Consider the following 15414-nt stretch of genomic DNA (forward strand, 5'->3'; position numbering starts at 1 on the left):
ATGATATGGCCTGATGTCTGTATTCTTCAATGCTTGTAAAGAAAACACCCCCTTATTTTTAAAAGGGGTTGAAAAACAATTCACAAATTTTCATCATTTTTTAACCAGCTCCTGTATTCCCTATGTTATAAGATGCATCATTTTAAATGTGTATGTGTTTTTGAAATGTTTTTGATATAATGGAAGCCCAGAGATCAAATGAGGTTTTGATTGGCCATCTTTCTTATTCAGATATAGCTTTTCTTCTTTGTGAGTATAATAAAGTGGGGGTGCAGACAAGTGGAGAAGAAATGGGACAAGGAAATGAAAGCTTACAAAGATGCCATTATGAGCTCACATATATAGGTATGGAGGTTGGATTGAGAACATACTCTGTGCTCAATTTATGGGCCAAATACCCACCCTCCCTCATGAAAATCTCTTATTGATGACAATGGCAGTTTTGCATTAATTGTCCTTAAATGTCTTATTAAATGGATAGACCAAAATAGGACCTCTGTGCTTTGTGGCAATATGATTTAGAACTGAGTTAGTACCTATTTAGTATATAATAAAATTAATTAATAATGATTAATCTATTAATATCTATTTACTGAACAGTCCAATTTGTTAAATAAATGCTTTGGTGTCTCTGATATTAATGGGCCAAACCTTCAGAGTATCCACAACTCTCAATGAAATCAAAACTCATCCACTTCAATGGGAAGAGGCTTAGGATCTAAGTTTGAACAATGTTTGAACAATGTTTAAACCCATGTTTGAACAACTTTCAAAGAAGACAATGCCTGAATCCATTTTACTGGCTGTACTGAATCCATTGCAGTCTCTTTTGCACTCAGCTGTGCTGTATGTGGGCTTGATTTGCCAAGGTGCGGATCACCTTGACTCCCATGCTAACATAATTTCAACATACTGATTGATAAGATTACTGTCCATGCATACCAGACACTTCTAAATCAGAATATTGCTCTATCAATATGATAATATTACCTGAATGCTAAGTTCCACTTTTCAAAACTAGATATAAATTCAGAATAAAACATGACACAAACACACTAACTTTGCAAAAGTTCACTTCCGGATTCAAATCAGAAATCGCAACTGACCCTATTTCTATAAGGGATTGAACCAAAGATAACTGATCCAGATCTGGATTTGAACTTTGCATCTTGGATCCCTCTCTATTCAAAATACAAGCATTTTTAAAAAATAATAGTAATAATAGAAAAGCCATCTTAAATCTCTTTTTGCATAGCCAAACTGATTTTTTTCTGTACTGATTAAAATATGTTAATTCCCAGAACTAAGAATTTTATGTAGAAAATAACCTAAAGAAAATGTTTGATCAAGGGTCCTCTCCTGAAGGCTAATTTTCCCAAGGTACAACTCCCAGTCAAGTTACTGACTTCAGTAGGAGTTTGGGATAGCAGTAGCAGACCCTGAGTTCCCATTTCCTGATGAGAGAGGTTTCTAATGGAAATTTGGACTCAACTTTAACATCATATTCTAGTCTTAAAGCAATGAATAAGATTCAATGTATAAAAAACTGGTTTATATGGTCTTCCAACACTTTATATTAGTAAAGCTTATATTCTTTATCAGGCTTCATAGAAAACTATTAAATAACAAGATCAGATGACCTCATGTTTTAATTAAACAAATTCTAGAACACTATAACAATGTGTAGCACTGTTGAAATATTTAAATTCAAAGTAACCTTACAATTTCAGGTTAAGTTAATTTCAGGGGAGAGAAAATGAATGATACTGACTTTGTCAAAACAAAAGTAAAAAATAAATACATGTAACTTACAAAATAAACCAGTTCTAAGATTTTTGTACTCCATTGTAACTTGAATGTAGTCCTGTACTGGGAAACCACTGAAAGGATTATAAAAGTGCTATGCTTTCTTTCAAGAAACAGGTAACAAGTGTAAAATGTTCATAGGAGAGAATGGTTCACTGGGGGAATACCCCATTGGGAGAACATTCTAAAGTAAGTTAGAAAAAAATTAAATTAAGGAAAAGAAAAATATTAAAGGCCATTGACAAAATTATTACATCCATCTAATTTACATTTGAATGTGCCTCGATTTATGTTACTTGTTTTTAGCACAGGCAATAATTCTAAAATATCTAAAAGTAAATAGGTTTGATGTGACATCCAATTATATATACATTGTATCAAGAATGTCCCTGCTGATATGTCATGCAGTCACAGCTGTCTGTTTTCTAGTTGCACTTCGAACACTCTTCTTTGCTTTCAGTCCCCACCCCAATCCCCCCAAGGAACCCATTGGTGTCCTCTCCTTCTTCTTCTTTTATTCTTACTCAGAGGCTTCAGTAGACTCTCTCTGTATTTAACATTTGTGTGAAATAGACGGACCATTTCATGATCTTTGTTATCCAGTACCCTGGGCAGAAAGAGAGAGGATTTCTGTGTCCTGCGGGTTTTAAAGCCCCTTCTGGGTCGGCCTTTCCCATTGATGGAGACATACCAGAGTCTCTCAGCACTGGCTTTGCGTTTGGTATTGGCTCCATTGGGCACTGTCCGGTATAGGCGAGATGCGTAAGTGTTATAGCCCAACTCATGGATCCTTTCCACGAACTCACATTCTGCATTGTAAGTTTCCTGTAAAGCAAACACAACAACCATCAGCTCCAGAAAGGCAGCACAAATAATAGTTCAGCACCCTCACCAGTGCAGGAACAGGACTTACAGAGGGGTCAGCCGGTTATTAAACAAAGGACTGCAGCATATAGAAGAGGAAACCTGAGATTAGAATGAGAGAAGGATGGTATAAGAGGGATTCAGAACAGAATAACAGCATCGCTCTATTAACAAGGTCCCACAGTATCAGAATATCTAGCAATTCACAAACTAATATGTGAACAAACATTCACAAACTAACCTGAAATAGAAAAGGACAATAATTCGAACTATATTACTTTTTAAATTGCTATATGTGTATATCTATGGATTTTTTCCTCGTAGATGATCTTTATTGATTTATCACTAAAGATAACTACTTCGCTATTACCTTGCGCTCCCCTAGATCTGTTTGTTGTATCCACCTATTGTCTCTTTTCTTATACTTGGATCATGTGCTCTATTTGTTATGTGCGTGAGTGTATGACATCCATCACCGTGGGACCCTAATACTTGGTTGGTGACTTCAAGGTGCTACCGCAATACAAATTAATAATAATAATAAGAAGAATGCTGTAGAGGTTCAGAAGGTCTGTGTTCCAAGTTTGAACATGGAACTGGGAACACAGACCTTCTGAATTCTAATCTCAGCATTGTCACTAACTCACTAGGGATTTGGGCAAATTGCCTAATCCCTTGAGTTCAATTTCCCCATCTGGAAAATGGGGACAAAACATTTGTTTCAAAGAATTATGAGAATTTATTAATTAATGCATGAAAATCACTTTGAAGATGGAAAATGGTGTATAAATACTCAGGCATATAGACTCATAGACTTTAAGGTCAGAAGGGACCATTATGATCATCTACTCTGACCTCCTGCACAACGCAGGCCACAGAATCTCACCCACCCACTCCTGTAACAAACCTCTAACCTATGTCTGAGTTACTGAAGTCCTCAAATCGTGATTTAAAGACCTCAAGGTGCAGAGAATCCTCCAGCAAGTGACCCATGCCCCACGCTGCATATCATTACAATTTGTCCAGCCAAGATGAAAGTATTAGTTTGCTTGCATTTCTGGACCTATAACCATATGTCTGTGCACTGAAAATATAATTCTAATTTCCTGGGTGCTTATCTACTATGGACATTTTGAAACTATTAAAGAGACAAAACTATGTATCTTGATGATGAACTACATATTAATAGGTAGATGCAATACACCTGTGGACTATTACAATGAACTAAGTCCTAAGTAACAGTTGCCTTTAAACTTCCTTAATACACCTCTACCCTGATATAAGGTGACCCGATATAATACGAATTTGGATATAACGCGGTAAAGCAGTGTTCTGGGGGGACGGGGCTGCGCACTCCGGTGGATCAAAGCAAGTTTGATATAACGCAGTTTCACCTATAACGCGGTAAGATTTTTTGGCTCCCGAGGACAGCGTTATATCGGGGTAGAGGTGTATCTATTTTGAGGTTAAGGAGGTGTGTGTACACTTCAATCTGAATGGTTCTCTGAAACATATAACTTACACCTTCTTATGACTCTTTGTAATTCCTTTTCCTGCTCTATCTCTGTCTTCTGACACCAGCTTGAGTTCTCTTACATTTGCTTGAGGCCCAATTTTGTACTCTGTAAGAGAAACTCCCATTGACATCAATGAAGGATTTTCTAGTTATTGACTCCCTTCCATCTGACATTTACACCTACTTCTGGTGTCAAAGATACATTTCATCTATTAATTTGGGCCATTGTGAAAAGATATTGATATTAATATCATATTTCAGAGGCTTGTTTCTGGTGTATTTTTCATGCTTAATTTTGTATAACCCAAAATCTTGTCAAGAGAATCTTAGCCTTTGCCAAATAAATTATTTTTGTCTCTTTGGCTGTACGGGTAACAAGAAAAGTTAGAATACTTAGCACTTTGAGAACACCTTTCTGCTACAGCATTTAATCTTTTTTCTATAAGCATTTATTCATAGCAGATAAACCTGGTGCACTCAAGATAATAGTGCTCCCCCTCCCCATGAAAATTACTGACACCCAAATAGAACATGCTTCCATTTCAATACAATAGTTAAGATCTTACAATAAAACTTACTGAAGCATAAAGTCTGCCCCTTTTGTTCATGGCCAGGTAGCTGCCAGAGAACAACCCTTTGATGGCAACGACTCCAACATCAACTGCAGTTATCTCTAGAATACCTAGAAACAGAGGAGAGATGGGTTTTCCCCTTCATATGTAATTTTCTGAAATACATCTGAATAGCTACTTACCTCCAGAATATGAGTTCAATCTTATAATTTATACACTCAAGAAGTCATACCGCAGTCATGTACATAAAAAAGACTAACATAATTAGACAATACAGGAAAAAAACTTAATGAGATGGGAATTGTTGGAAACTGACAGTAAATCCCTACTTGTTTGATTGAGATTTAACTATTTTAAAAAGGAAAGATCTGACACTGAACTACAGGTTCACCTAATCCTATATGTATATATAAAAAAAAGTTTAAATCCCCTTTAATGCTTTTCTGAGGGACACCAGAGCGCTTGACTTATTGAAACCAGTCACAAAGCTACCCACTTCAGGACAATGCTCTTTCTTGAGTCTCCAGAGAGTAAAATGGAGTAAGACGGCTGCATCTTAGAGCCATGTATATAATCATGAAAGGAACTTGTCATTTAGAAAGTTGATGTAGAGCTTGAAAAAAGGACAGTATGACAGTAAGGGAGGAGATATTTCAGCCCTTAGAAGATCGTGTCTAATGCACTAGACAAGAGTAAGGGGGGAAAGAAGCCCAGACAGCCTCCCAAAGGGTTTACATCTCGCCAAAGGATGCTAAATGCAAACTATCATAGATCTCGTGTAAGGGAAGATGCTGTAGTAGGAGTTGTTGTGATACATGTGCAAATTTATATCTTGCTTTTGGAAGCTCCCAGTTGAGCCATTCTGGTTTCAAAGCTCTGTACTCTCTGTTACGATATAGAAGCCGGATGTAACCCCAGAAGTGTCTTTTGACAATTAGAAAACACACTGTGCTAAGCCTTCCTATTTTGCCGAGTTTAATTTTTGGTCTGACCTCAATCTCGACAAATTAGGATAATGACTGTACGTACAGCTGTTTTGAATCACCCGTCGTTTTGCCATTGACTGAACTCGGAAGAATGTCTCCTAAAAGTCTTTGATAACGAGAGGGGTTTTCTCTAGGAAATAGTGGTTTTCCTCTGTGCACTTGAGCCAGATCTTGGAGTCTCCCTATCTCTGTGCGCTAACCAGAGCAAGGGCGTAGGTTTCCCCGGAGCATCCTGGGCTCCAGACACCCAACGTGGGATGCTATACTTCCTATCCTGGGGAGTGGGAAGAAAGGAAAGTCCCGGATCTCTGGGGATTTTAGGTTCCGCTGTGAGAAGAAAGCTGTTTCCTCCCCAAAGCATCTTCATGAGACACCGAGTCCACATACCGGCTGCAATATCTCCACTGGCCTGTTAACAAAAGTATTTGAAAATCCCGATCTTTCCTTCACTCTCTCACTCACAGCCCTTTGCTCTTGACATATCCCGTTTCATCTTAATTGCTGCTGATTTCCAGCACATTTCCAAGGGGGTAAAAGTCATTTAGTCTGTACCACCTCACATCCCCCTAGGAGGAGACAAGCAAGAAGCTTGGGGGCGGGGAGGCAACACGCAGCCTGAGGGGGAGAACTAATCTGAAATCCAGTTTGAGAGTGAAGAAAGCCATTGGACGGTCTAAAGACTCCTCAGGAATTAGCACTGGTCCTAGCTTGGTGACAGGGAGCTGTGAGGGAGCTTTGAAAGGAAATGTGAGGAGAGATGCCTGCAACTGTAGCAAAGATGGTTAAACAAAGTGACAGTTGAGTGCAGTTAGCGGTTGTCTCGACACTGGTTTATCCCCCTTCTGCTTCCTACGCTAATGCTATAACCAGAGGGACTCAGCCTGGGGGGTGTGGCGGAGTGGTAAAGAAGGTGTACAAATCAAAGGGGGCTTGGGACACAAGTTGCTCCATCTTAGACCTGAGCTGCTTGTTCAGAACATGGAGAATCTGGGGCAAGAGAACAGATTTACCCCCCCCCACACACACACAGAGATAGGCCCCCTCCTATCACCAGATCAAAGGCAATTTAGAAAAACAATTTTGTTTTGACTTCTTGGAAGTCGGGGGTGGAGGTACATTTCTTTCCCTTTGTCTCATTCGCTTTCTGCACAAGCCACTGAGCAATTCCGTGAGTGGGTGGGTGTGGGTGTAATTCTGGAAGCTGGTTTAAAATTAACTAGTCATTAAGTGCGCCGATTCTGGAGCAAAACGAGGACCAGATCCTATTCCCATTGATCTCAGCCATAATTCTGCCATTGACTTCACTGGGTCGGGTCCACATCTGTATTTCTCCCATCTGTGCCTTGCGTGTGGGCAGAGAAGTTTGGAGAATACGCTGCGTGAAAAGGGCAGGGGGAAGGAGAGAGATGGGCTTTGTCTGGTAGCATTAAAGATCAAACAAAATCCAAACTGAGGAACTCTTGGACTGAGGAAGTGTATTACTCTTACGGTTATTAGCAACTTCGGAACTGGTTGTTTCTGCGAGTGTTATCTGGGAGGGACAAATGTGTGCTGCAAAGTAATTCCAGCTTTGCAAGCAGATCAGGACAAAATCTTGCTGAATTTGAATCTGGAAAAAAAATCCTAATAATAAAGGAGCAGCTTCTGCCACCCTATTACCCCTTGGGTAGCACCTTATTCCTCAAGCAATCCTATTGAACTCAATTAGGACTATTCCGAGAGTAAGACGCTGTTCAGAGCAAGGGTGTCAGAATCTGGCGCCCAGTGTGTCTGTTTCACTGTCACTTCAATCTAAACAGCCCCAGGCTCGTTAATCGCCTTGGTTTCTAAGGTTAGACCTGAAGGACAATTCAACGGGTCAGAGCGAATAGTAATTGAAAGCCACCCTACAAAGCTAATAGAGGAGGAAATGGGTAGGGGAGAGGCATGCACAGTACTTACTGAAGACGCTGTTTTTCTCCAGGCTGCCGTTGATTTTCCCATTGGAGTGGATCTGGAGGTGATACTTAGTGGCACAGTAGAGCTTCCTGCGCCTGGGTGCTCCCCCGAGATGCTCATAGACTCCGCCGCGCCCCCCAGCATCTCTGCGCAGCCTTGGGTCACACGTCTGGCCTTTAGCACAATAAGGTACCTCGGGCACCTCCGCAGCCAGCCCTTGGGACCAAGATTCCTGCAACAAACTCAGCAGCAAGATCCAAATTATAACCATTGTGGCATGATGGCCGCAGCCCTTAGTCTGCTGGGGAGATCAAGGCTTGGCGCAGAAGACACCAGGGGTCCCATTAAAGAAGTCTTGCTAGCAGCCCTCCAAAGTTGCAAAGCACACACTGATTCAAATCGTGAAGCATTGGCAAGTTTTTATCTGCCTCGATCTGTCCCTTGTATCTGTCTTAGAGCTACTAAAATCAATAGACACGGGCAGAGGCCACCGAGGCGTCCCAGCTGTTTGGATTAGATGGAGCTGCAGTGATCAGAGTTCTCCTTGGGTCTCCAGTTAGACAGACTGCACGCATGAGAGAGAGAGAGAAAGAGAGAGAGACCCACTGAATTTCAGGAAGAGACTGTGGGGAAAATTCGTTGATCGACGGAGCATAGAAATGAAAGAAGCTTCCTGCAACAATAGCCTGATCTGCGACCAATTGATACAAAGCAGGGAGGCAAAGGTATCAGTCTTGTGTGAACTCCCAGAGTGCAGCCTGGATAAAATTACACAGCATCACACACACAGAAAGAGACACACACACGATGGCTTCTTGCGGATAACCGCATCACAGAGAGAGGGGGGAGGCAGCAGCAGCAACCCAGCTGAGGGCCAGAGAGCTGTTTCTGCCTTGGTTTCCCCTGCTTTGAAAGATCCAAAATAGAACAATTATGCATCTGAAAATTATACGGTGAGGAGCTCATCCCTGGGGTCTGTCACTTCTCCCTGGCTACTCCCTATCGCAAATCACAACACATGACAACTGGGATGACTGATGTCCAGATAAAACAACTCGGGGAAGCAGCTTTTACAAATGCACATTTAAAAAAGGGAGCATAATAAAAGGGGTTCAGACACTGGCTGCTCCGGTGGCTAAAAGGAAAATACGCATTAAAGGATTTCACTGTCAGTCTTTAGTGACTTAAACTTCTTTCTTCCCTTTGTCCTGAACTCTGAAAGAAAACAGTTATTAGTAAATCAATCAATTCACGGTTGCTAATATGCAATATTTGTATGGGTCTTTTAAGACTGACGAATTTCTAAATTAACTAATGCAAAGTGCGCCCAGTTACAGAGAAAGTATATATATTCGTGCATATATTTGCAAGACATTGGTTTTAATCTTTTTTCCTTAACTTATTATTTGTTGTTGTCTGGTAAATTACATCAGGCATAACAGTTAGGTCTGCAATTGCTGGTATGCAGCTTCACACGTCTTTATCAGCTTTTTTTCTCTTCTAGTGGAGTTACCTATAAAGAAAAATGGAACGCAAAAGGTTATCCAACTTCTATAAAAAAAATTATGCTGTCCAGGTGTACTACTCAAAAGATGCTCGTCTATTAGATTTTCATATGAAACAGTCAATAATTAAAAGTTTCCTGGAAGTGTTTGAGAAAGAATTAGTATTCATGTGACTGAAGGCCACACAAATGCGTCTTTGAATGGAGTCATGTCAAAATTCGACCATTTGACCTTGACCAATATGATTTTTTATTCACGGTCGGTTACAAGAATATATATAAAATAAGGCTTTCCTACGGAGGAAAAGAAAAGTTTCTTACACTTTAAAGCACTATAGAAGAAAATAAGCTTTTACTGGAAGGAAAAATCAAAGGGAAACGATCCTTTTCTACAAGGAATGGCAGGCGGACAAAGTGATCTAGAAAGCTATTCTCTTTTAGATATACTTAAAACCTAGTAGCCCTCCAACCCTAAAAGGCTTTTCATCCTTTAGTTGTCTGGAATACAGGGAAATACATAAAGAACGAACAAGCACCCCTCCCCACCAGTACCATCCTCCGTCTTTTTTCGACAAGTTATGTCCCAACCTCACAAGGAGAGTTTGATTGAGAACTGATACATGTTTGTACAATTAATTCTTTAGTGTTTTTTTTTGTTTGTTTGTTTTTGCAATGCCACATACATGCAATTATGTAGGTACAGTCTATTTAGTAAAAACGTGATTAAAATATAATAGCTAATGAAAAATATGAATCTATAAACACACAAAGCAGTAAAATAAGATCATTACGTAACGGCCAAATCCTTCAGGTAACACTGAAACAGAAGTCCTCCCTGAAACACGTTTTCTCTGAAGGAGAATAGTACATTGAGTTTTATGAATCCTTTATCACCCACAAATTACTGCACAAAATAGCACCTAGGTACTAAGATGACGAGGAAAATAGTTTGAAGATATATCAACAGATAGATATAGAAGGGCAAAAATATAATGATTATTTAGAAATATTAGGTAAGTCTCTTCATAGCTAAACTCAGGGTGATGTCTACCATTGTTGGATTCCCATAAAGATGTGAAATTGAAAATGTACAGTTTTTTAGATTTTTAGGGAGTTTTTCATTAGTACTCTGGAAAAAAATCCCACAAGATACTTCCCTCCTACAATAGTAAAGCAAAAGACTAGTGGGTGGAAGAGTAACACGTTAATGACTTTTGCTCAAATTGCTTCCATCTTGATCACATTATGGTTACCATTTTTATAATTAGCACCATCATCTACAAATCTTTCCGCCTTGGGCATCTAACACAGACATGCTTCCCAAACGATGTGTATTCTACTTATTAGGGAAGAGAACACTTATAGGTCTGTCATTAATGGTTCCCTTTCAAATGAAATGAATACGACCTCCAGTGAAATATCAAAGGGCTATAGCTACCTTGTCTCACTTGGTGCAACATTGAATAGCAAGCAACCTTAAGTCGTTTTGCTCTAGTCAGACATCTATACAATAAAACATAAGCCCACTCTTGTATATTGTAAGTTGTCTGGTGACCATTTTTTAAAACAAAAAAGGTCCCTTTGATGTGGTCTAATTCTAACAGAGGGTGGGACGTCAGATGTGGTCTACAGATTCTTTCTGGAAATATTTTTAATTATGCCCCAAAGCTCCTTGTAGCCCCAAAGTAATAATCAGAAAGCAGTTTGAGTCTGTTACTTAATGTGGAGGGGGAGAATAGGCTAGAGACAGCGTGCAACTACATTAGAATTACAACCTGTAATGAGCTAATAATTCACTTGAAATGTGTAATTTTAAGTGGAACACATTAAGTGTCGGTTATTTTTTATGCTTGATCTTGTTAGAGAAATATTTCTAAATGTTCTTACATTTAAATGTCATTCAGATAATATTTCTCCTACCAAGTCACTATGTAAAGTGTTTGAGGCAGATTGTTAGTAGTAGTGTACTTCAATTTAATAACAGAATTTCTGATATATATTTCCAATTCACTACCATAGAAGAATTACTGAACTATATATATATATATATGTACATATATAACTATATGTACGTATATAGATATGTGATGTATTATGACTAACACTGCCTTATATTATTAATTCTTTTTAAATAATATATAAACATAACTATTAAATCTGAAAGCAAATAAATCAGTTCTGAAATTGTTAGATGGTAATAAATTTTACAAACACCCATTTTGCAGTGATGCAATGATGCTGTTTTAATACTGAGTGATCTACAATTTGGTTCCACTACTGGTCTGATTCATCTACTCCAAGCACAATGATCTGCATAGGGTACACACTATGTTTCTTTTAACATAAGTCAATGATTTACAACTGAAGCTGTTAGTCGAATGCAAGAAGGAAGTTACAATTTGTAGAGCAATAAATACCTAGGTGGTAGGCAGAGCCCCCAGTAGAAAAATTGCCTCCCTCCCCCAATTAAAAATCCATTACTAGTTCAAACATGGACCGTGGGAAGGTCTCAAAGAAAACATATTCAAAGTAATTATTAGGTGTTTGCAACTCAGTTAATAATCTCACTCTGTATATAATTCTCCTCTAAGATCCAGTTAGATCACACCTGCCGGTGGTGGTTGTTGTATAGACCTTATACAATTCTATTTGATTTTATTCAACTAGGTTTAGTTTCTTTGTGGTTTCCCTAGTGGGGCAATTCTGCACCTTGTGATCTGTATAACTTTGCTTAAATGACTTTCCAAACAAAACAGCATCACATTACTTTGTTCCATACACATAGGTAATATTGTTTATTAAATTGTATATTGTTTCATGGTTATATTTTAAATACAGTTACATATGAGGTGCTGGACATACAGTTGCATATGAGTTTAGTATACATTTTCAGGTGGATAAAATAAGATTTAGTTTATCATGCACTGAATGAACATAGATAATAAGATTTCTTTAGTGGAAAAATTAAATAAATAGAAGACATGTATAAACATTTCTCTCTCTTTTGTTTTCTCATCTAAAATGGTTTTCAGCTTTGTAGCTATTTTAGACTTTTTATTTATAAACAAACAATAAAAAGCCTTCACATAATGCAAGCTCTTTAAATTAAGGAAAATACAGTCAATACTATAGCTAGTGTCTTAGCTACCTAGCTATTTTACAACTCAAATGTAATAAAGCAAGCCAGAACATTTAGTTATATAAGACTTACATGGTTTACTCATATCATTTATCTCCATAAACTCATATGTTACATACATTTTAGATAATTGTTATTCTTTACAATTTTGTTAATGTTATTAAGAAGCTAGTTCTTGAGCTCCTTACTGAGGAAAATTTGTGTTAAAAATGCAGGCGTTTGCCTGGGTAAGCATTGCAGGATTAAATGATTCTTTATGGGCCTGATTCAAAGAACATTGAATTCAGTGTGAATCTTTCCATTGACTTCATAGGGCTTTGGATCAGGCCCTATATTGTTACTAAAAACATTATAAGAATAGGAAGAAAACAACCTCTTATTGTGTTAACAGATTCAAAGCAAAAAATTCAGAGATGCTAAGCTAACTTTTAAAACAACTTTCTTTTTCAGTGTTATTGCTTATTCGCTGTGGAAGAAAGGAACAAATGAAAGAAAAGGGGGAGCAAAAACATACAAGTACACAAAAAGCCATGGTAATAATATCACATAGTCCCCATGTCTGTTTGTCTGCCATGTGGTCATGTCATGTGGTTTAGTATTGAAGTATATCTCTCATAGATCCAAATGAATCTTTAACAGAAATATATAGAGCAATACACTATTGCAAAGTAGAGTAATGAAAATAGTTTTGTGAAAGGAAAAGACTGTGTACATGTGGTTGGAAAGAGAGAGAGAGGGAAAAAATTAGAAGAGTAGAACAAAAGAAATCCAATACATTGAAGACTTGGGGACAGATTTTCAAAAATGATCAGTTCCCATAGACATTTAAGAAGATGAGAGCTTCTGGCCCACAGTGTTACTCTGGATTTATACTGATGTATAATGTGACTAATATTAGTGTCTGGCCTATAGTTGTTGGATGCTTGTCATATGTGACTAATCCTGCAATTTAATTCTAGCTAATTTCCCACTGTTTTCAGAATTTGGTCCTTATTCCTTTTACAATCAGAGATTTGTTATGATTTCACTAGATCCTGCACATTTTAGAGAACTGTATAATTTGAAGGGAACAAGATCAATCCTCCCCTCAGCTACATGGATATGATCAGATCATCTCATACTCCATGAGATCAGATGGTATACATTGTGATTTAGACTGTGATAAAGTGGCCCTTGTGCAAGATGTAAAATAGGTTCTGTATCCTGAGGAAGTGTCAGCTATGTTGGGAGGTAAGACGTGAGGGGAGGCAAGAAGGGGTGACCAGGGAAAGGTTGAGCAAGTTTCATATTTAAAAATATACTGGAGAAAAAATGGAAGTACTGGTCCAAGTAAACATGATACATACATTTCCTTGTGTTCCAGTTTTAATCTACCTGCAGTTACATAGGGGGAAGTGCCTCAGAGTGGTACCCCCAAGAACTAACTGTAATCCCAGTATGCTCTCACTCTACACACACCCTCTTCACCCTCCCACATGTCGTTGAGGAGAGAAAAAACATGGCAAGGTATGAGGAAAGAAAGGGAAAGGCAGTTCCTTGTGGTACTGCCCACCCCCACCTACTGTTTCTTTTGGAAAATGGAACATACACAGAAAATGGGCATAAAGTTAACTGTCTTTGTTTGATCAAAAACTACCTCATGCACTTTAGGTATGATTCCATACATGCAACCTACCCAGAAACAGAACAGCTCCACACTGTCTTTAATTATGCTAGTCCACCCACTGATCAATCCCACCATACCACAACTACACTGATTGGGGGAGTGGAATGGAGGACGAAGGGAAAGGTAAAGTGGGAAAGAGAGTGGACAACTGACAAGCGTTAATTACTTCAATGAGAAAATATTCTTCCTTTGTATCACACTCAGTGATTATAATGTGATGATCCTAGAAGCCCAGTGGCATATGATGTATCAGCAATAACTTTTGGGCATCATTTGGGGTGGATTAAAGAGCACTCTGTGCTCTGATCTAAACTTTTTTGTCTGACACATGCACATCCCTTAATAACTTATAGATCTCTAAGGGCCAGCTTTTTAAATGTACATATCTATCCATTTAAATGGATTTATCTGCATCTTTAGGTGTCCAGTGAGATTTTCAAAAGCTTTGCAGTGCCTAACTCACATTGAAATCAATGTACTATTATCCCCATTGTACAGATGGGAACTGAGGCATAGAGAGACTAAGTGACTTGCCAAAGGTCACACAGGAAGGCTGTCGTGAACCGAGAAATTGACCCCTGAATCTTCCAAGCCCTAAGCTAGTACCCTAACCCTTGGGCCATCCTTCATGTAAGTTTTTATTTCAAAATACCTGACAGCAATTAAATATTATACAGTATATATTCTTTACTGGATAGATTCCATCTATATGGGATGTATATGCCCCTGGAATGACAGTTTGAAACTTTCTGGAAAGCAGTGTCTATTGGGGTAATGCACACAACTGACCTATCTTTTTTCTTCCTTTCTTGAGGGTATATAAGGAACTGCAGGGCCAGCTGCTACTCATTTCCTTCTGACTACTATAGGCAGCAGAAAAAAAATGAGCCATGACTGCTGCTACACCTGTTAATCCACTTCTGGGAAGGGAGATTTTTTTTTTCTTAGAATTTTTAAAATGATGTTTTAATATGGCTGCTGTTAGCCTTTTGACAAATATTTTACCCTATTAGGCCTCTTACTGTCAGGCTCTTTGAGGTAGGGTCTCCCATGGCTTAGTGCTTCAGCACTGTTCCCCTCTGTGCCTGGTGTCTTGATATCAAGGTCCTTTCTTGTTGGCATTCTCCCTCAACATCTGGTGTCATAGTGTTGTCTATTCTAATGGCCTCAGTTACCTTGCTACCAGGCTCCTGAGTGTCAGTAGATCAGCCCATAGTACCAACTGGCACTGACTGCTCCTTTTTCCCAGGCATCAGGTTGAATTCCCTCAGCAATAGCCCTGTCTGCATTATCCTTTCTACTGGTTTTGTCATTTTCCTCTTCCATGGACCCAAGCTGGAAAAGCTCTCCTGCATCCCCTATTTAAGTGTCATGTGTACCATATCCTGAATGATATAATGAATTTCCAGAAACACTGGGGGAG

At 38.7% G+C, this 15414-nt stretch overlaps 1 protein-coding gene across 1 annotated transcript; it reads right to left on the bottom strand.

Moving 5' to 3' along the window:
• Window positions 1–1731: 1731 nt before the first annotated feature.
• On the bottom strand, window positions 1732–7999 carry FGF3 (fibroblast growth factor 3). Its single transcript, XM_054027977.1, has 3 exons — window positions 7686–7999; window positions 4765–4868; window positions 1732–2631 (listed from the first exon to the last, which is right to left on the bottom strand). The coding sequence occupies exons 1-3, from the start codon at window positions 7951–7953 to the stop codon at window positions 2263–2265; spliced, it is 741 nt and encodes a 246-aa protein (XP_053883952.1). The 5' UTR covers window positions 7954–7999; the 3' UTR covers window positions 1732–2262.
• Between the last annotated feature and the right edge of the window lie 7415 nt (window positions 8000–15414).

This window comes from Malaclemys terrapin, chromosome 4, assembly GCF_027887155.1.
Source record: "Malaclemys terrapin pileata isolate rMalTer1 chromosome 4, rMalTer1.hap1, whole genome shotgun sequence".
Classification (NCBI taxonomy): domain Eukaryota; kingdom Metazoa; phylum Chordata; order Testudines; family Emydidae; genus Malaclemys; species Malaclemys terrapin.